At 65.6% G+C, this 18,338-nt stretch overlaps 1 protein-coding gene across 2 annotated transcripts in view; it reads left to right on the top strand.

Annotated features, from left to right (window-relative positions):
• The first annotated feature begins 1,014 nt into the window (after window positions 1–1,014).
• The window catches only part of BMP1 (bone morphogenetic protein 1), a 19,474-nt gene continuing 2,150 nt past the window's right edge, over window positions 1,015–18,338 (top strand). The window contains exons 1-16 of one of the 2 annotated variants that reach the window (XM_042024839.1): window positions 1,015–1,220; window positions 9,249–9,362; window positions 9,434–9,580; window positions 9,666–9,783; window positions 10,419–10,597; window positions 10,727–10,832; window positions 11,192–11,316; window positions 13,122–13,237; window positions 13,432–13,534; window positions 14,195–14,311; window positions 14,386–14,531; window positions 14,721–14,916; window positions 14,991–15,116; window positions 15,218–15,378; window positions 15,485–15,665; window positions 18,128–18,332. In XM_042024839.1, the coding sequence (XP_041880773.1) occupies window positions 1,082–1,220; window positions 9,249–9,362; window positions 9,434–9,580; window positions 9,666–9,783; window positions 10,419–10,597; window positions 10,727–10,832; window positions 11,192–11,316; window positions 13,122–13,237; window positions 13,432–13,534; window positions 14,195–14,311; window positions 14,386–14,531; window positions 14,721–14,916; window positions 14,991–15,116; window positions 15,218–15,378; window positions 15,485–15,665; window positions 18,128–18,213 (2,160 nt within the window). In that variant the 5' untranslated portion in view covers window positions 1,015–1,081 and the 3' untranslated portion in view covers window positions 18,214–18,332. Of the gene's footprint in view, window positions 1,221–9,248; window positions 9,363–9,433; window positions 9,581–9,665; window positions 9,784–10,418; window positions 10,598–10,726; window positions 10,833–11,191; window positions 11,317–13,121; window positions 13,238–13,431; window positions 13,535–14,194; window positions 14,312–14,385; window positions 14,532–14,720; window positions 14,917–14,990; window positions 15,117–15,217; window positions 15,379–15,484; window positions 15,666–18,127; window positions 18,333–18,338 lie in introns of those variants that run through there. The other variant, XM_042024838.1, reaches the window with a different exon arrangement.

The following is an 18,338-nucleotide window of genomic DNA, read 5'->3' as shown; positions in this document are numbered from 1 at the left end:
ACCAGGATGTGGGGTGCCGGATAACGGGCCCAGAACCAGGGATGAAGGACTGGTGGTCCACGACCAGGGGACACAAGGAGCAACTCTGGAGAATGTGGGGAATGCAGGAGCAGGGATGCGGGGTGGGAATGTGGGGCACCAGAGCAGGACATGGGGTGTGGGACTGGGCAATGGGGGGGTGCGGGATTGGTGCTGGGGGACACAGGATGGCACCGAAGGGGACCGATCGGTGCTGGCACACATGGAATATTGTGTCCTGGGAATATCGGGGGGCCAGGATTGATCCAGGGCGGGGGGGGGGGGGGGCCTGGATCGGTACCGGGGAATGTGAGATGGGACTGAGGGGTGGCACGAATGGGACTGGGGAACACCGGATGGGAGCGGGAGGGGAACGAGGATCGGACCGGGAATACAGGACAGGAGCAATATCGGGGGACACGGCGAGGAAGTGGAGGGTGAGGGATCGGTTCTGGGGGGCGGGGCAGCGGGAATGGGACCGGGGGGATACGGAACGGGACAGGGGGAGATCAGGATCGGTACCGGGGGGCACGGGATGGGAGCGGGGAGGGTCGGCAGGATGGGGGCCGGGGGATACGGGACGGTACCGGAGAGAGCAGGATCGGTACCGGGGGATACGAGACGGGACCCGAGGGGAGCAGGATCGGTACCGGGGAGCACGGGATGGGAGCGGGGAGGGTCGGCAGGATCGGTACCGGGGGATACGAGACGGGAGCCGGGGGGTGCAGGACGGGACGAGACGGGACAGCCCCGGCCCGAGGGGTGCAGGAGCGGGCCCGGGGGCTGCGGAGGGGCAGGAGCGGGGGCTGCGGGCCGGGTCCCCGCAACCGCCCGGCCTCGTCGCCCCCCCCGGCACTGGCCCCGCTCCCAGCCCTGCGCCCGGGGCTGCAGGGGCCGAGCTCCGCGCTTGAACCCGCCCCCGCCAGATCTCATTTCCCTAAAAAAAAAAAAAAAAAAAAAAAAAGAGGGGGCGCGGGGCGCGGGCTTGAAAAAAAAAAAAAAAAAAAGAGCGAAGAAGGGAAGGAAAGAGGGAAGAGAGGAAAAAAAAACCCCGGCCGGAGCCATGGCCGGGCTGCGGAGCTGCGGGCTGCTCCTCTGCCTGCTCCTGGCCCGGGCCCTGCGCTTCCCGGACTATTCCTACGTGCTGGAGGAAGAGGAGGAGGACGAGGAGCCCCTGGACTACAAGGACCCCTGCAAAGCCGGTAGGAGCGGGGGGATGCGCGGCGGGGGGCGGGCGGGCGGACAAAGGGGAGCGCGGGGGCCCGGCGGGACCGCGGGTGCGGGAGTGAGCGTGGGCGAGCGTGGGTGAGTGGGAGTGTGCCCCGCACACATTTCGGGGCTCTGCACGGCGGAACTTGGCTCCGCCGCCGCGGGGCCGGGGAGTCCCGGCCGCCCGGGATGGGGGGGACGGGAGGAGCGGCGGCCGGTCCCGCTCCGGGATGCATCTGGTTGTACTTAGGCTGAGGAGCAGGGGGGGCTGGCCCCGAGCCCCGCTTTCTCTCCCCGGTCTTGGCTGCACCGGCAGCTGTCAAAAGCGGCGGGGAGCCCCCGGCCCCCCATCCCACCCCACCACAGAGCCGGACCCATCCCACCCCCCATCCCACCCCCCATCCCCGAACCCACACTCTGCACCCCTTGGCTTTCTCGCTCTCCCCCAGCCCGCAGCCAAAGCTCGTCCCCACGGGACACCCGGGCCGGGCTCAGCCCGGGAGGTGCTGCCGCGGGGGGTCCCTCTGTGCCGGGACAGGGGGCTCGGAGCTGCTCGCCAGGTTTTGGAAGGGCTGGGAACAAACTGGGTGCGGGGGGGGGGGGGGTGTGCGTGAGGGGGGAAATCCCTGTCTCCCAGTGCGAGCTAAAGCGGATGGAAGGATTTGGGGAGGGGGGAAACTGAGGCACGGGAGGGCCGTGCAGGGCTGAGCCCGGCGCGAGGGCCGGGGTCTGGCGGGGGATCACGTTTCTCTGTACTGGCATTGTCTGCGCTGCAAGGCGGCTGTTGATATAACTCTGTCTACACGAGGGCTTTTTCTGGCCAAAAATCCTTCCCTTCCTGCCCTCCCGGGCTGAAACAGCAAAGCTTGCAAAACCGTCCGGGCAGAGCCGGCTGGAGCCTTCCCTCCTCTCCCGCTTCCTCCAGCTGAGCGCCAGAGACGAGGCTTCATCCGCATTAATTAGCGCTGCCTTAACCACTGTCCCCTCCGAGCTCAGCTCCTGTGCACCCCAAGACCCCCCCTCACCTCCCGGGCCCGGCTGTTCCCCCCTCCCCATTCCCGTCCTGCTTTTATGAGATCCTGATGGGACTAATTTAATTACGGGAGCTCTTCCCCGGGAGTCGGGAAGCGGGGGTGGGGGGTGGGAATCAGGCCCTGCCACGCATCGCTCGAGCCGGGGATTCACCCTCGTTTGGCTCCCCAGGACGGGGATGATGAAATCCAGTTTTCCGGGGAGCTGGAACCCCCTGGCATCCCCCTGACCGACCCCCACCCCCCCCCGGCATCCCCATGCGAGGGTTCGGTTCAGTTTTGGGGTGCTGAGACCCCCCCCCCGCCGAGCTCCGGGCAGTGCCAGACACAGCCAAGCACCGAGGTTTTGCCACCGCCGCGGCTCCGGGGAGGGAAAGCTCCGGGAGAGGGATTTGTGTTCCTCGTGCCAGAGGTATCCTGAGGCCACCGGCTGCCAGCGGCTCGCCGGCCACCCCGGTGATGCCACCCGTCTGCACCGGTGCCAGCGGAAGGGGAAAAGCCTCCCGTGCCGCCGCGTCGCTTCCAAGGATGCCAAAACGGGAGAGCGCTGGGAGATCCAGCCCTTGGAGCAGCCCGCGGGTGGCCAGGGAGGAAGGAATCGGCCCCGGTTTCCCTTCACCCGGTCAGCGCAGCCAGGTCTCGGTGCCCGGGAGCAGCCGCCGGGTCAGATCCGGGTCGGATCTCCGGTTGGGAAAGGCGGCTGGAATCGCTCCCAGCACCCCCAGCTGCGCTGGGAGAGCGGCACCAGGGTTTGCTCCGGCTCGTCCCAGGGGAGCCAGGGGCTTGCTGAGCAGTTTGGTGACTGGAGCCGGGACCCTTTGGGTGCCCCCAGCACACCGGGGGGGAAATGGAGCCCGCTTTGTACCCACTTTGTACCCTGGATTAGCCCCACATCCACATTTTGGGGTGCTTGGCTAAACTGAGGGGCTGGAAACCCCCCTCTCCAGCATTCCATCACCCTGCTCCGTGGGGAGAGGGACATGGGTGTGCAGAGCCCTTTGGGGGCTCACACAGGCCCCCAAAATGGGTGTTTGGGGGGATCTTCTCTCCCAAATCCCCATGGGGGGCTCAGCATCACCTGCACGGCAGAACCACGGGACACACGGATGGGGTTGTGGGTCTGAGCCCCCTTTCCCAGGCGCGGGAGCTTCCCAGCCATGCCTGGAGTTCCCCAGCCGCCAGGATTTCACCTAGATTACACTTTCCAGGCGTAGCCAGCCCAGGCTACTGGTTGCAGTCACACTTGTCAAGCTGCCCAAAAATATTTTCCAGCCGTTATATGTCACTTATTCATGCAGGGTAAAAATCCACCCGCGGAGCCGGGGCCGGCGGGAGGCCTGCGGTTCAGGGCTCGGCAAACCTTGGAAATCTCAGGCCGATCCTGGGATCCGCTTTATCTTTGTGTAATCACCCGTTCGGCGCGGCGGCATCCTCCGGCGGGGGCCCGGGGTGCCACGGCGGGGCCGGGGGGTTCGCTCCTCGCTGCCCTCCCTTCCTTGGCTCCTGGGAAACGCCTCGGCTGCTGATTCACGCCGGCGGGTCGTGCCCAGGGGGGAGACGGTGCTTCCTGAGGCTTTATCCGCCGCCGAGCCGGGGCTGGGAAACACATGGCCGGGAAGGACGGGGCGGCCCCGGGGAGACCCGGGGAGAACAAAGCAGCCGGGAGGGGATGCGGGGAGAGGAGGGAGGATGGCTCGCGGTGGGGTTTCCCCAGTTTTTTCCCCGGGAAGGGTGTTTTCCGGGCAACAACGCGTCCTCCTGGTTGCCTGTGGCTTTGCTGAGGATTCTTGGAGGTCTCTGGAGAGAAAGCAGCTTCCCACTGCATCCCGCCGAGCCGTGGGAAGAGGAGGTCCCGCTTATCACCTGGCCAAGGGCTGCGGGAGGGCGGGAGGTCACGGCTGTGCCGTCTGTCCAGGGGAGTTGTGCGTGGCAAACCCCGCTCCACGCACGTGGGAAAGGCAGTGGGAAGATCCCGAGCCGCAGGAGGGTTTGTCAGGGAGCCGGGAGCAGCCTTGGGAAGGGGTTAATCTGTGGGGGTGGCGGGACTGTGGGGACAGGAGTGAGCAGCGGAAGCACAACAGGGGGGACGTTTGCAGCCAGAGCCCTGGGGAGGATGCCCAGAGGGCCGGGAGCCCCTGGGGAGGATGCCCAGAGGGCCGGGAGCCCCTGGGAGCCGGTGCCCTTTGGCAGAGCCGGAGACAGGGACAGGAGAGCCCGGGATGCCCCACGCGTGCGGAGTTGGGTGTCAGGGTGCGTCCCCATCTCCATTCCCCGTTCCCGCTGCCACCAGGCTCCAAAGTGACAACAACCCCCCCCCGACATCCCCTTGGCAGAGCAATTCCCAAATATTTTCCTTTCCAGCAGCTCTCCTTTTCACAGGGACTGGTGCTGTTGGCCCGGGATATGTTTTCCTCGGTGACCTGGCTTTGGAGAGGGGATGCGGGGAGACCTCACTCCCTGCAGACGGCTCCTTCCATCCCGGGGCTCCGGCATGCCTCAGCTTTGGCATCCTCCACGCCGAGCCCTGCAGGAGGCTTTTTCCTCCGTTTGCTGTCACGGAAGAGGAGCAGAAGGAAAGCGCTCCCCTGGAGTGATCCAACCATCCCTCCCACTCCCAACCTGCCCCCGGATGGACATTTCCTGCCCCTGGAATTTGTTTGCTGCCCGGGATGTTTATTAGAGGCTCCACGGTGCTTATTTCATCACCTGGAGCAGGCGAAGAGCTTGGAGCCTGAATGTCGATGCCCAGGGCTGGGGAGGGAATTTGGCTGTGGGTGCCCAGGGAAGTGTTGGCAGAGAGAGAATGTGCCTTGCACCAAAGGGAATTCGGGATAGGGATCATCCCTCTGCCTTGGATGTTGTGCTTGAGCCTCTCTGCCTTCCCCAGCTGCTGGATGCCCGGTGCAAGGTGCTGGCACAGCCCTGGCCCTCCCAAAACCACCAGCTGGGACAAGGATGCTCCAGCCAGGCAGCAGGAGGCGGGGGGTGGCAGTGACCGATACCCGAGCGCAGGGCTGGCTCTTTGGGGGTGCCCCGTGGTGCTGACTGGCTCTATCCCCCCGTGCCTCAGTTTCCCTGCACAGGGGCCGTGATCTGGCCTGGCTCCCAGCCTGGCCTCCGAGGCTTGAATTCCTGCTTTGTGCCTGCTGCGCTGCTCGGAAGGTGCTCTGGGAAAGCAAATATTCCTCTCCCCGGCATTTACAGGCTGGCTGCTCCCTCTCTCCTGCCGCCGGCGAGGGGCACCGGGAGAGGGGCTGCGCCCGTGCGGGGGGGGACGAGAGGGGCTGCTCCACCTCCGTCCTGTCCCCGCTGTCCCGGAGGTCTCAGGAGGACCCGGCTGCTCCCCCCGCCTCCCCAACCCCGGGATGCTCCACATCCTTCCGCCTTCACACCCTGCCCCCGTCCCGGGGCTCTGTGGGCAGGGCGGACCCCCGGGGGGGGCCAGGGGGACCCCCCAGTGCAGAGGGGTCCCCTCTCGTCCGGCCGCGGCCCCGGCGTGTTTTGCCGCGCAGCTGGGCCGGCGTGCGGGGGCGAGGGGCGGTGCGACGAGCATTCCTCACATATTTAAGGGCTCTGAGAGCCAGTGGGACGCTGCGCCGGTGGCTCCGCGGCTTTACAACCCGGCGGCTCGGCTGAGGCCGGGGTACACCTATTAAAGGTCTCTCTTCCATCCCGTTCCCGGCTGGGGCACAGCAGTTCCATCCCTGCTTCCTTCCGCACTCCAAATCCTGCCTGCATCGGGAATGATGCTTGGGACTCGCACGAGGACTTGGAATGACTGGGGTGGACCCACTGAGGGAATGCTGGGCTGGGTGGATGCTTCCCATCCTGCCCAGTGCCCTTTGAGGGTTCCTGGGACTCACGCAGGGATGAGAGTCCCTCCTGCCCAGTGTCCTTCAAGGGCTGGTGAGACCCACACAAGGGTGAGGATCTTTCCCACCTGGTGGCCTTTGGTGGGATCTTCACTGGGGTGAGGGTCCCTCCTGCCCTGCACCACGCACGGAGCCTCCTCTGCCCCAGACTGACCTGGAATCTGATCCCGTCCTGTTTATCTGCCGCCCGCCCTGCCAAGGCTTCCCCACGGCTCTGTTTGCTTTTCCCGGCTCACCAGAACATCGCGTTCGCGCCCCGGCCTCTTCCCACCTCTTGTTTTATCTTATTTTTCCTTCAACACCGTTCCCAACCTTGGTGGAGCCGGAGGCCAGGCTCATCCCAAAATCCCAGCGATGCCGGAGAGGTCAGGCCCGCGGGTACCCCCTGCACTGCTCGCCTTGCCCGGGGGGTGAGGGATGCTGAGCTCCTGCATCCAGGGCAGGGAGGAGAGGGACCCTACAGGGGGATCCAGGGAGCTGTGAGAGGGCAGGAGGTGCCTGTACGATCGGGATGGGGTGCTGAGGGGTTTGGCCCGGGTCCGAATGAAAAACCTTGTTTGTCTAAAGCTTCAGCCCCGGGGTTACGTCACCGTTCCAAGAACCCGAAAGAAAACACAGCACAAAAAGTCAAACAACAGCGGAGGGCTGAGCTATCTCCTGGCTGCGGAGGGGGAAGAGCTCCATGGGAGCCTCCTGGCAGCTCCCAAAGGGCTGGTGGTGCCCTGGAGGGTGGGAGGGATGTGCAGGGATGGAGCTGGGATGATCCCGCACTCCCCTTCTCCACTCCTGACTGCTCTGTGCCCCACGCCTGGCCTTGGAGCTGGCGGCCTGCTGGCATCGCATCCTCCCCGCTGGCACCACCGTGGCTCGGACCTTGCCCCCAGTGCCTCTGCAACGGACCAGAGAGCAGCCCCTGTGGCACAGCCCGTGATCTCCCAGGCTGGGAACGGCTCAGGGGCACCAGGACTCCTCTGGGGACGGCTGGGGACCTGTGTCCAGTGTTTTGGGGTCTGTCGGGCACCGTGCCCCGGCGGGGTGAGGGTGTGTGCTGCAGGGAGTGGGTGCTGGGGGTGTGACCCCTCGGGGAGTGTTTCCCCCTGTTCCAACCCGTGCTGAGCCGAGCAGAGGGCTGGGACCTCTCCTGCCAGGAGACCCCCGTTCGCAGAGGGTCCCCCTCACTTGCAGGGAGTCCCCTCCACCTCTCTCACATGAACAAGGAGGGGACGAGTGGCAGCAGTGTGGCAGTGTCCCCAGTGAAGCCCCTCGGGGAGCTTGACAGTGGCAGGGGGGCTTTTGGTGAGCACAGACCCCCCCAACAACCCCACATGTCACCTCATGCCACGGGTGCACAGGGAGCGAGTGGGAGGAGGACGTGACCGGAGCCCAAACCAACCTGGAAGTTTCTCAATCCAACACTCTGGGCTTGGCCCTGACGTGTCCGTACAGGGATCGCTGCCGGGGCACCCCCTCGCCATCCCCACGGCACCGCTGGCCCTTCCAGGAGCAGCCATCCACCATCCCCCGTGGGCTGGGGGGTTCTGGGCGAGCCCAGCTGCCTCAAACCTCCAGGAAAAGCAGCCCCTCGTCCCCAGGCTGACCTGCCCGGCTCTCTCACGTCTCCCAAATCCCTCACATATGGTTTCTATATCACTTGGCTCCGCCGGCGCTTGCTCGGCTGTAAGCGAGCTTACTTTCCCTTGTCTTTCCATGCAGCTCTTGGCACGGGACGCTCGTCCTTCTCCCCGGCCCTGGTCCTCCCCCGTGCTGCCCGTTCGGACACGTCTCTCCCAGCCCCGGGGAGGGTGTGGGGAGGCCGGGGCCGGCTCCTGCCTCTGCTCTGCCCTCAAATTGCAGCCTGGCCGTGCCAGCCGCGGGTCGCTGCCAGGGGAGGTGCCGGCCCCGGCTTGTTTGCTCTTCCCTCGGCGCTGCTCTCCACCCCGGAGCTTCCCCCGATGGGATTCACCCATGGGTCAGTGCTGGGGGTGGCCCCAAAATGTGGCTCCTTCTCCCCAAAGCGCTCCACGCCACTGCTGGAGTGAGGTTTGGGCTCGGTGCCATGGAAAGGGATGGGATCCAGTCTGCTCCTCTGATCCCATGGCTGTTTCTCTCACCCCGTGCCGGCTTTCTGGACCTCTCAGGGTTATCCTAATTGTCCCGCCTTGCCTTCATAATTAGTGGCTCTTTTGGGATCCACTTGCTAAGTGCTTGGGGCGCGACCTTGGCTCCGCTCGCCCTCATCCCCTGAGCTGCTCCGGCCACCCCATTCCCCACCAGTGCCCTTCCCAAGGGATGGGGAGGCCATGGGTGGGCCGGGCACCCTCTGCTCTCCCCAGGTACCCCCAAAACCGGTGAGGAACCCCACTCCCACTCCACCTCCGGAGCCTCGGCCTGACTTCAGCCAGCCCTGGCGTTTCCACAGGACCGGGTCCCCGGGGCTCGGGGCCGGCCAAGCGCCAGGAGCCACGCGCATCCCGCGGCCTTGACTCACCCGGGGGCCGTGGAATGGAGGACAGACAGGAGGAGGAGGAGGGGCAGGAAGGGTTATGTGCAGGGTTATGTCCTCCAGCCCTGTGATGCCGAAGCACCTCTGCCCCCCCAGTTCTGGAGGGGGGGTCCCGGCCCCGGCAGACGGCCGGCTCTGTTCCTGCGGGCGCTGGGAGCAGCGGGAGCCTCCCGGCCCATATGGCTCCGCTCCGCGAGGGCAGATGACTCAGAGGTCGCTGGTTGGAGCATCCTGGGGCTGTCGGAGCTCGCACGGGGCTGGGGGGCAGGAGCCGGGCAGGAAAGGGGTCCTAAAGCCAGCAAAAGTGGGGGGAAAAAAGGCAGTTTTGCAACACAAATAATAATAATAATAGAAACCCTAAAAAGTGATGGATGGGCTTTATGCGATCCAGATGTGAGCACAGGGCTGGCTCCAGCTGCTGGGGAGTGGGGGGAACCCGGCCAGCGCCACGCTCAGTTGAAGGAGAGAGAGAGAGGAGGAGGAGGAGGAGGAGGAGGAGGAGGAAGGGTTTGCCTTCGTCTTCAGGGCTTGCCAGGTGTGGATCGGCTGGGGAGAGGCGCCCAGTGGGATTTGGGATCCACAAAGGAGGGTTCACACCTCCTCTTCCCCTCCCAGCCGCCTTCCTGGGTGACATCGCCCTGGACGAGGAGGACCTGCAGCTCTTCCAGGTGGACCGGGTGGTGGACCTGGCACGTCACACGGTCACCCGCCTGCCCTCCAACTCCTCAGGTACCGCCACGCCCCCACTGCCCCCTGTCCATCCCCAGGGGCTGCCCGCACTGACCCCCCTGTCCCCACAGGCAGCAACGCCACCAGCCCCCGGCTGGGCCACCCTCGGCGCAGCCGTGGCCGGCAGCGGGCACGGAGCCGCCGCGCCGCCACGTCCCGGCCGGAGCGAGTGTGGCCGGACGGGGTCATCCCCTACGTCATCAGCGGCAACTTCAGCGGTGAGTGCCGGCGAGCCGGGGGGTGTCCGGCCCCGCCGTGCCTCAGTTTCCCCACCGGGCTGACCCCGCCGCCGCCCCTCCGCAGGCAGCCAGCGAGCCATCTTCCGGCAGGCGATGCGGCACTGGGAGAAGCACACGTGCGTCACCTTCCTGGAGCGCAATGACGAGGACAGCTACATCGTGTTCACCTACCGCCCCTGCGGGTACGTCCGGAGGTGCTCCAGGACCCGCCCCGGGGGTTTGGGGTTTGGTTTGACAGCGGGGACCCGTCTGCTTGGGGTCCAGGAGGTGCCGGAGCTCGGCACTCGCTGCCGGGGGCTGAGGTCGGTGGCGCGGAACCAGCCCGGGCTTGCAGCGGGGCTGAGGCCAAAGGAAACAGGGGTTTGGACGAGCTCAGCGTCTTCACGCGTCAGGGCACAGCCCTGGCCAAGCAGATGGTGGTTAGGAGAAGGATTTCCCCTGGATTGGGAGCCCCTGCGTGGGCGCAAACCCTGAGCCCGGGTCCAGAGCACAGGGCTGGAGCAGCTCAGCTGCCGGGCAGGGGCAAGGATCCATCCAGGGAGCAGGATGGGCACCCATGGGAGCAGGACCATGGGATTCGGGGCTGGTGCAGCCGTGCCGTGCCGTGCTGTGCCATTGCATGCCAGGCGCTGAGCTCTCCCAGTTTCCAGGCTCACGTTCCCCACCTGGGCAGGATGCCCGAAGTTCCTGTATCAGGGATGATCCCCACATGCCTCACATTTTGTGGGACCCCTGCTCTGTTACTCCTGGCCGGGGAACACCGGGATGTCCACACCACCCCCCAGAGAGCCGGGAATCACCGGGTTCCCCCCTCCAGGTGCTGTTCCTACGTGGGCCGCCGAGGAGGGGGACCCCAGGCCATCTCCATCGGCAAGAACTGCGACAAATTCGGCATCGTGGTGCACGAGCTGGGCCACGTCATCGGGTTCTGGCACGAGCACACGCGCCCCGACCGGGATGACCACGTCTCCATCATCCGGGAGAACATCCAGCCAGGTGGGGACGAGCCTCCCTCCTCCTCCTCCTCCTCCTTCTTCTCCTCCTCCTCCTCCTCTTCATCCCTGCCATGGTGTGCTGCCAAAATGGGGGTCCCCCCTGGCAGTGTCCCCATCCTGTCCTCCACAGGGCAGGAATACAACTTCCTGAAGATGGAGCCGGAGGAGGTGGAGTCGCTGGGGGAGACCTACGACTTCGACAGCATCATGCACTATGCCAGGAACACCTTCTCCAGGTACGGCCCGGGGTGTCTCCGTGTGTCCCCTCGCATCCTGGGGACGATGGCACGGTGCCCCCAGCCCTTGGGGGATGGTTACCAGCTGCGCACAGGGTTAATCCCCTCGGAAAAGGCTCCCGTTGGTGTGTAGGGTGGGATGAAACCCCTCAGCGTCCCTTCCCAGAGCAGGGAATTGCTGTCCCCGCAGTCACCTCCACTGGGGACACATCCCCGCTGACTCACCGGCCCACAGGCTTTAATTAGCCGGGCTGGTTTTAATTAGCCAGGCTGCTTTTAGCATCCTTCCCCGGTGACAGCGGTGGGGAGAGGCCGCAGGGCCGGTGATTCCCACCCGGCTCATCCCTTCCCTGCCCCAGGGGAATCTTCCTTGACACAATCCTGCCCAAATACGATGTGAACGGCGTCCGGCCGGCCATCGGCCAGAGGACACGGCTCAGCAAAGGGGACATCGCCCAGGCCCGCAAGCTCTACCGCTGCCCAGGTGAGCGTCACTGCCCTGAGGGGACGGAGAGGCCGGGGGGGAGCGCCCCTAGGCGTGTGTTTCCTGGAAAACACTCGGTTTCACCCCAAATCTTGGCAAAAGCAGCGTCATCCTGGATGGATTCCCTGTTTCCAGTGGTTTTGGGGTCCTTCCCACTGTGGGATTCCCTAAAGGGCACACGAGGTGCCTTTCTCTGTCCATGCACTTCTGGGGGGGTTGTGAGCAGAATCTGCTCGTGTGAAGGTGTCCTCAGCTGCCCTCTCTTCCCATTCCTCCGAGAAAAGAGCATCCCCCCAGAGCGTTGTCCCAAAAAATCGTCTCTAGAGCATCTTCCAGGAGCAGCCCTCGGAAGAGCATCCTCCAAAAGCATCCCCCAAGAGCATCCCCCACAGAAATCCCCCAAAGAGCATCCCCCAAGAGCTACCCCCATAAAAATCCTCCAAGAGCATCCTCCAAAGAGCATCCTCTAAAGGGCATCTCCGAAAAAACATCTCCCAAAAAAATCCTGCAAAGAGCATCTCCCCCCAGACCATCCTCCAAAGAGCGTCCCCCAAAAAACCCTCCAAAGAGCATCCCCCCAGAGCATTCCTACAAAAGAATCCTTCAAGAGAACAGCGTCCCCCCCCAGAGAATCTTCCAAGATCACCTCCCCCAAAAGAGCATCCCTCTGGAAAAATCCCCCAAAGAGCACCCTCCGAGAGCAGAGCGTCCTCTGAGAGCATCCTCTGACCACACAAGCACCTTTGGAGAGCGAAGCCTCCTCAGAGAGCGTCCCCCAAGAGCATCCTCCATCCACCCCTGCACCCAGAGGGGTTTGGATGAGGTGGGACGGGACATCCTGGTCCCGTCAGACCCCACAATTCCCCCTGGGGCTGGAGCAGAGCGTGAGCAGCTCACTGTTGTCACCTTGAAGGGCTCTGGGACTGTGACCGTGACGGTGGCATTGTCCCGAGCACAAGCGGGGGTGGCTGGCACGAGTCCCCCGACAGCAGCCACGTGCTCCGGGGCTGTGCTGGCAACATCTGCAAAGAGTTTGGCTCCCGCACGCTCCCGCTTAATTCCAGCGACTAATTAGCAGCCTGGAAGAGGGACGCCTTTGTGAGGGGCCCCACGGCCGTGCCGCCTTCAGGGGAGCAGGAAAAGTGATTAGTTTGGAGCAAGGAAAACTTTAAAAAATTAAAAAAAAAAGGAGAAACCCGCCCCCCCCCCCCCCCCCCCAAAAAAAAAAACCCCTCTGTGGGTCACAACTTTCCCTTTCTTTTGTTTCCACTGTGAAGCAAAGAGGGGAAAAAAGGCAGCGAGCCCAGCTCTCAAGCGGCCCTTTTCGCACCGTTTCACCTTTCATCTCGTGCCCCCCTCCCCCATGAGAGGGAGGGTGGGGAGGGGGGGCGGCCGCCTTGGCCCCCCGACAGCCGCGGCGGAGCTCCGTGTGCCGCGGCCACGGCGTCATGTGGCTTCCAGATGGCAGCGCTGGGCCAGCTCCAGCCGCGGCTGCGGAAACCTGCCCGGAGCGCGGGCGGCGAGCCGGGCCCCGCGGCGTGGCACGGCACGGGGGGGCCGGCAGCGCTCCTGCCGCCCGGCCGGGTGAGGGGCACGGGCGTTGGAGAGGTGCCACGGAGCCGGGAGCCGTTCCAGGGAGGGTTGGGGATGGCGATGATGCGGTTTTTTTGGGTTTTTTTTGGTGCTCAGGGCTGGGAATTCGGGGTGGGAAAAGGGCACTGGGGATGGGGGTGAAGGCAGTGGTGCTCTTCTCGCTGCTGGGGGTTTCTCTGCGGGGTCTGAACCACGCTTTTCTCCCTTGGCAGCCTGTGGGGAGACACTCCAGGACAGCCAGGGCAACTTCTCCTCCCCGGAATTCCCCAACGGATACTCTGCCCACATGCACTGCGTCTGGAGGATCTCCGTCACCCCCGGAGAGAAGGTACTGACTGCTGCGGTGGCGGCTCCCACCTCGTCCCAGCCCTCCTCCCCATATTCCCACCCTTGTTTTGGGGTGTCCCAGCACCCCGCTGTGGGGTGGGATGCTCCAGGTTCCAGCGGGTTCCCAGCAGCTCCCGGCAGATGGGGTGCGGGGGGAGCTCACCCCACGCTCTTCCTGCTCCTTCCCAACCTTAGATCATCCTGAATTTCACCACCCTGGACCTGTACCGAAGCCGGCTGTGCTGGTACGACTACGTGGAGGTGAGAGACGGGTTCTGGAGAAAGGCCACGCTGCGAGGTAACAACCCGGGGCCTCCTGCCCGCTCCTCCTGCCCGCTGGGAACGCTCCGGGGCCGGCAGCGGGGCCGGGGGATTCCCTCTACCCCTCTCCCTGCCTGCCTGAAGTTCCAAAGCCCTGGGGAGGGGGGAACTGCCCCCTAGAGGGGTTATCGGGGTGAATGGAGCCCCCAGTTTGGCCCACACCAGTGAAACCAGTCTGGATGATCCAGCTGGCTGGCACATCTCTCCCCAGGGAGATGCCAGTGTCCCGGTCCCACCCCGAGGAGCTGGATGTTCCCCAGGGAGATTCCAGGATCCCAGTCCCATCCCCATGAGCTGGATGTTCCCCAAATCCCAGCTGGCTCTGGAATCACCAGTTTGAGTGACACAGCCAGAAAAGCCGGAGGGGAGCAGGGGGACAAGTGAGGGGAGAAGCAGCCTTTGGCTTTAGGCTGGAAAGGGGCATCGGGAGACCAGGAGGAAGGGGATGGTGAGGAAGAGGAGGTGGTGAAGAGGAAGAGAAGGAGGCTGTGAGGAAGAGGAGGTGGTGAGGAGGAAGAGGAGGTGGCGGTGAGGAAAAGAAGGTGGTGATGAAGAAGAGGAGGCTGTGAGGAAGAGGAGGTGGCGGTGAGGAAGAGGAGGGTTCCAGCACGGCAGCCCAGCACGCCTTCATCCCCAGGCAGGTTCTGCGGGAACAAGCTGCCCGAGCCCATCATCTCCACCGACAGCCGCCTCTGGGTGGAGTTTCGGAGCAGCAGCAACTGGGTGGGCAAAGGTTTCTTCGCCGTCTACGAAGGTAGGGGGGAGCAGCGGGGTCCAGGGGTCGGCGTGGGGCCCGGGGGGGCTCAGGCTGCTGCTCCTCCCTTCCAGCCATCTGCGGGGGGGACGTGAAGAAGGACAACGGGCACATCCAGTCCCCCAACTACCCCGATGACTATCGGCCCAGCAAGGTGTGCGTCTGGAAAATCACCGTGTCTGAGGGCTACCACGTGGGATTGACCTTCCAGTCCTTCGAGGTGGGTCAGCGTCGTCCCCCCCCCGAGGCTGGGGAGGGGTCGTCTCCTCATCCCAGTGCTCCCTCGGGATGGGCTTGAGGCCGCATCTCTCGGCACCGCCTCCCTGCCTCAGTTTCCCCACGCAGCGGGGGCAGGGAGGGTTTGGGGGTGCTGGGGCCAAACCACCCCCGTTCTACCACTCCCCACCAGATCGAGCGCCACGACAGCTGTGCCTACGACTACCTGGAGATCCGGGATGGGAGCAGCGACTCGAGCAGCCTCATCGGCCGCTACTGCGGCTACGACAAACCCGACGACATCAAGAGCACCTCCAACAAGCTCTGGATGAAATTCGTCTCCGACGGCTCCATCAACAAGGCCGGGTTCGCCGTCAACTTCTTCAAAGGTTTGGGGGTGCTCCGGGGGGTGCCGGGGGGTGGTCGCAGCCCCCTGCCCACTCACCCCCCCTGCCCTGCCCAGAGATGGACGAGTGCTCCCGCCCCAACAACGGCGGCTGCGAGCAGCGCTGCGTCAACACCCTGGGCAGCTACAAGTGTGCCTGTGACCCTGGCTACGAGCTGGCATCCGACAAGCGCCGCTGCGAGGGTGAGTGCCCCCCTGAGACCCCCCAAAACTGCCCCGTGCGCGCCCTTGCAGCGTCCCCAACCCGGTGGAGGTGACGGGCGCTGGGTGGTCCCGCCCTGCAGCCGCCTGCGGAGGTTTCCTCACCAAGCTCAACGGCTCCATCACCAGCCCGGGGTGGCCCAAGGAGTATCCCCCCAACAAGAACTGCATCTGGCAGCTGGTAGCCCCCACCCAGTACCGCATCTCCCTCCAGTTCGACTTCTTCGAGACCGAGGGCAACGATGTGAGTGGTGGGAGCAGCCCCTCCCTGTGCCGCGTGCCGTCCCCGAAGCTGCTGGTGGCCCCCGGGGTGGCACCGCCACGTCCCCAGCCCCGTGTCACCCCCCCAGGTGTGCAAATACGACTTTGTGGAGGTCCGCAGCGGGCTCACGGCCGACTCCAAGCTGCACGGGAAGTTCTGCGGTGCTGAGAAGCCCGACGTCATCACCTCCCAGTACAACAACATGAGGATCGAGTTCAAGTCCGACAACACCGTCTCCAAAAAGGGCTTCAAAGCCCATTTCTTCTCAGGTAGAGCTGCCCGGCCCCAGCGCGGGCGTCCCCTGCCCTCCCTCACCCGGCCGAACCCAAACCGCTGCTAACGCTCCCCTCGCCCACGCCGGGGGTGCAGCCCCCGGTCCCAAAACCCTCCAGCCGTGGGCAGCCCGGCTGGCAGCACATTTTGGGAGGTTTCCTCCTCTTTTGGGGGATAATTGGCTCCTACTTCAGAGGTGCTCTCGGGGAGTCCCCAGATGACCACGGGGGTGCTGGGGTCCAGCTGGGGATGGGGATGTGCTCAGCCCCGGGTGCTGCACCCCTCGGGTGGCGTTACCAGGGTGGGGGGACGGTGACACCCCGCTCTGCTGCTGCTGCTGCTCCCCGCTCTGCTGCACGGCACCGGCTCCCTCCGCTTCCCGGGCAGGGCGCTCCGCATCCCGGGATCAGCATCCGGCCTCATCTCAGCTCCCCGGAGCGATCACCCCTCCCAAAAACCATTACCTGCCTCCCCCTGTCTGCCCCACGGTCCGCTCTCCTCTCCCGGGCCACCCCGCCGGGAGACGGCGTCACCTTCGGATGGGTCTTGTGGGTAGGGACGGGGACACGGAGCGGGGTGCTGGATGCAGCCAGGGCTGGACCCTGGGCTGGGGGCTGCCACGGGACCCTCGTGCAAGGGACGGTCCCCTGGGTGTGGCACAGTGCCCTGGACACCATCCCAGCCGTGAGCGACCGGCAGCGCCTCCCGGACCCCACCGTGAGCCTCCCGCTGCGTTTTGGCTCCATCGAGGTCATTTTTGAGGCCACCCGGCTGCGGGAGCAGCGGGACCGGCATCCCCCGGAGCCCCCGGGGATTTCCCGGAGCGGCAGAGCCCCGCGGGCCGGGGGTCGAGTGTCTTTGCTTTATTTGTTCAATTAAAACCAAGGCGAGTAGGGCGGCCCAGGGGGCCCAGCCGTCGGGAGCCGGCACCCTCCACAAAGTGATTCCTCGGGGAAGCCCGGCGGCCGAGCGGGACCACGGGGCAGCCGGGTGAGTCTCCTCCCGAAGCACTTCGGGCTCCTTCCCTCTCCCCTTTTCCCTCCTTTCCCTCATCCCGCTGGGATGTGCGGTGACGTAGAGCATCAAACCCTCTCCTCCGCCTTTCCCTGCTCAGGTCTCGGGCTTTCCCGGCGGCAGGACCACCCTGGAGGACTTGGCCACAGCGGGGTCCCTCCTCTGGTCCCCCCGGGGTTGCTTCCTGGGCAAAACCTCTCCCGTGCGGCCCCTTTTTGGCCGCGGAGGGTCCCCGTGCTCCGGACGAGTCCCGTCCCTCGGTGCCGCGGGCAGCCTGGCCGTCTGGGCGCCCGTTTTTCCCCGGTGAAGACGTGACCCCTTCCTCCTCCTCCTCCTTCTCCTCCTCTTCCTCCTCCTCGCGGGCCGGGGCTCCGTCGGCTCGCGCGTAAGGATGCGCATTCCGCCCGGGAATCCGCCACGGTGTCGGCATCCAGGTACGTCCCCCCGGCTCTCCGCCGAGCCCCGCCCGGCGCTGGGGGGTCCGCAGCGGGGGGAGAGGCGCTGCCGGGGGCTGCGGGGCGGTGACCAGCCCGGAGCCGTCGGATGCCCGCGGGGGAGAACGGTGAGCGCACGGCGATGCCGGGTGGCGGCGAGCAAGCTGGTTGGAATAAAGGATTGCTAAAGACACCGACCCGGTGGGCTTCTTTCCGCTGCCAACTCTCTCCTGCTCTTGTCTCGCCCGCCCAGGCTCCCTCCGTCCCGCCAGCTCCCCCTACCCCGGTGCTGGAGCTGCTCTGAGCCCAGAAGCCCTTTCCCATTCCCAAACGGGCCTTTCCGCCTCGCTTCCTCCTCCTTCACACCGAGGAGACGTCAGGTTACAGCCTCCGCTTGAGAGGCGGCCGCAGGGGCCGGGGGGGCTGGGGCAGGACCCCCCCTCGCCGCTGGCTCCAGGAGGGATCCCGGCTCCTCTCCGGCATCGCTGTGAGCTCGGAGCGTGACGCTGGGGGGGCTGGTGCCCGCTTGCTGCTGGCTTCCCCCCGCCGCCGCCCACTCCCCAAAACATCGCCCCGTGGGCAGGGGGAGCGAGGTGGGGAGCGATGGGACGTGGAGGGGTCTTTGAGGGGCTCAGGGAGGGGCTGGCGAGCCCCGACGCCGGCGGTAGGGAGCTCGGGCAGGTGGTGGGAGGTAAGTACGGCCAGCTCGGGGTGATCCCAAACCCCTCCACTGCAATTCCCAGAGCGGACACGGCCAGGAACCCACCCAAAGCCCATCCTCATCCTCCCGGAGCCAGCCTCGTGCCTCATCCTCCTCCTCCTCCTCCTCCTCCTCCTCCTCCTCCTCCTCCTCCTCTTCCTCCCCGCAGAGCCGCTCGCGCCGGCCGCAGAGGGGCTCCCGGGGGTCCCCTCGCTGCTGCTTCCCCGGCTGCCGCTCCGCATGCCCCCGCCGCCCCCGCCGCCCCCCGCTCCCCCATCGCTCCCCCCCTTCTCTCCCTCTCTCTTTGCAGAGAAGAAGCAGCAGCTGCAGCCCCCGAAATCTCGCCTGCCCGGCCCGAAGTTACGCGTGCAGAAGCGGCCGCGGGGCCCCTCCTGAGCCTCTCCATCCTCTCCATCTTTCTCAGGAACGCCGCGGCCCCAGAGCCGTGCGGGAGCACGGTGGGACCGAGCCGAGCCGTGCTGCCGGCCCCGGCAGCCTTTTGCTTGACAGAACTGGTTGTT

Source organism: Corvus kubaryi, unplaced genomic scaffold, assembly GCF_017639235.1.
Source record: "Corvus kubaryi isolate FWS band 111438036 unplaced genomic scaffold, C.kubaryi_AGA036_p1.0 37265, whole genome shotgun sequence".
Lineage (NCBI taxonomy): Eukaryota > Metazoa > Chordata > Aves > Passeriformes > Corvidae > Corvus > Corvus kubaryi.
This window is presented reverse-complemented; position numbering and strand designations above follow the sequence as displayed.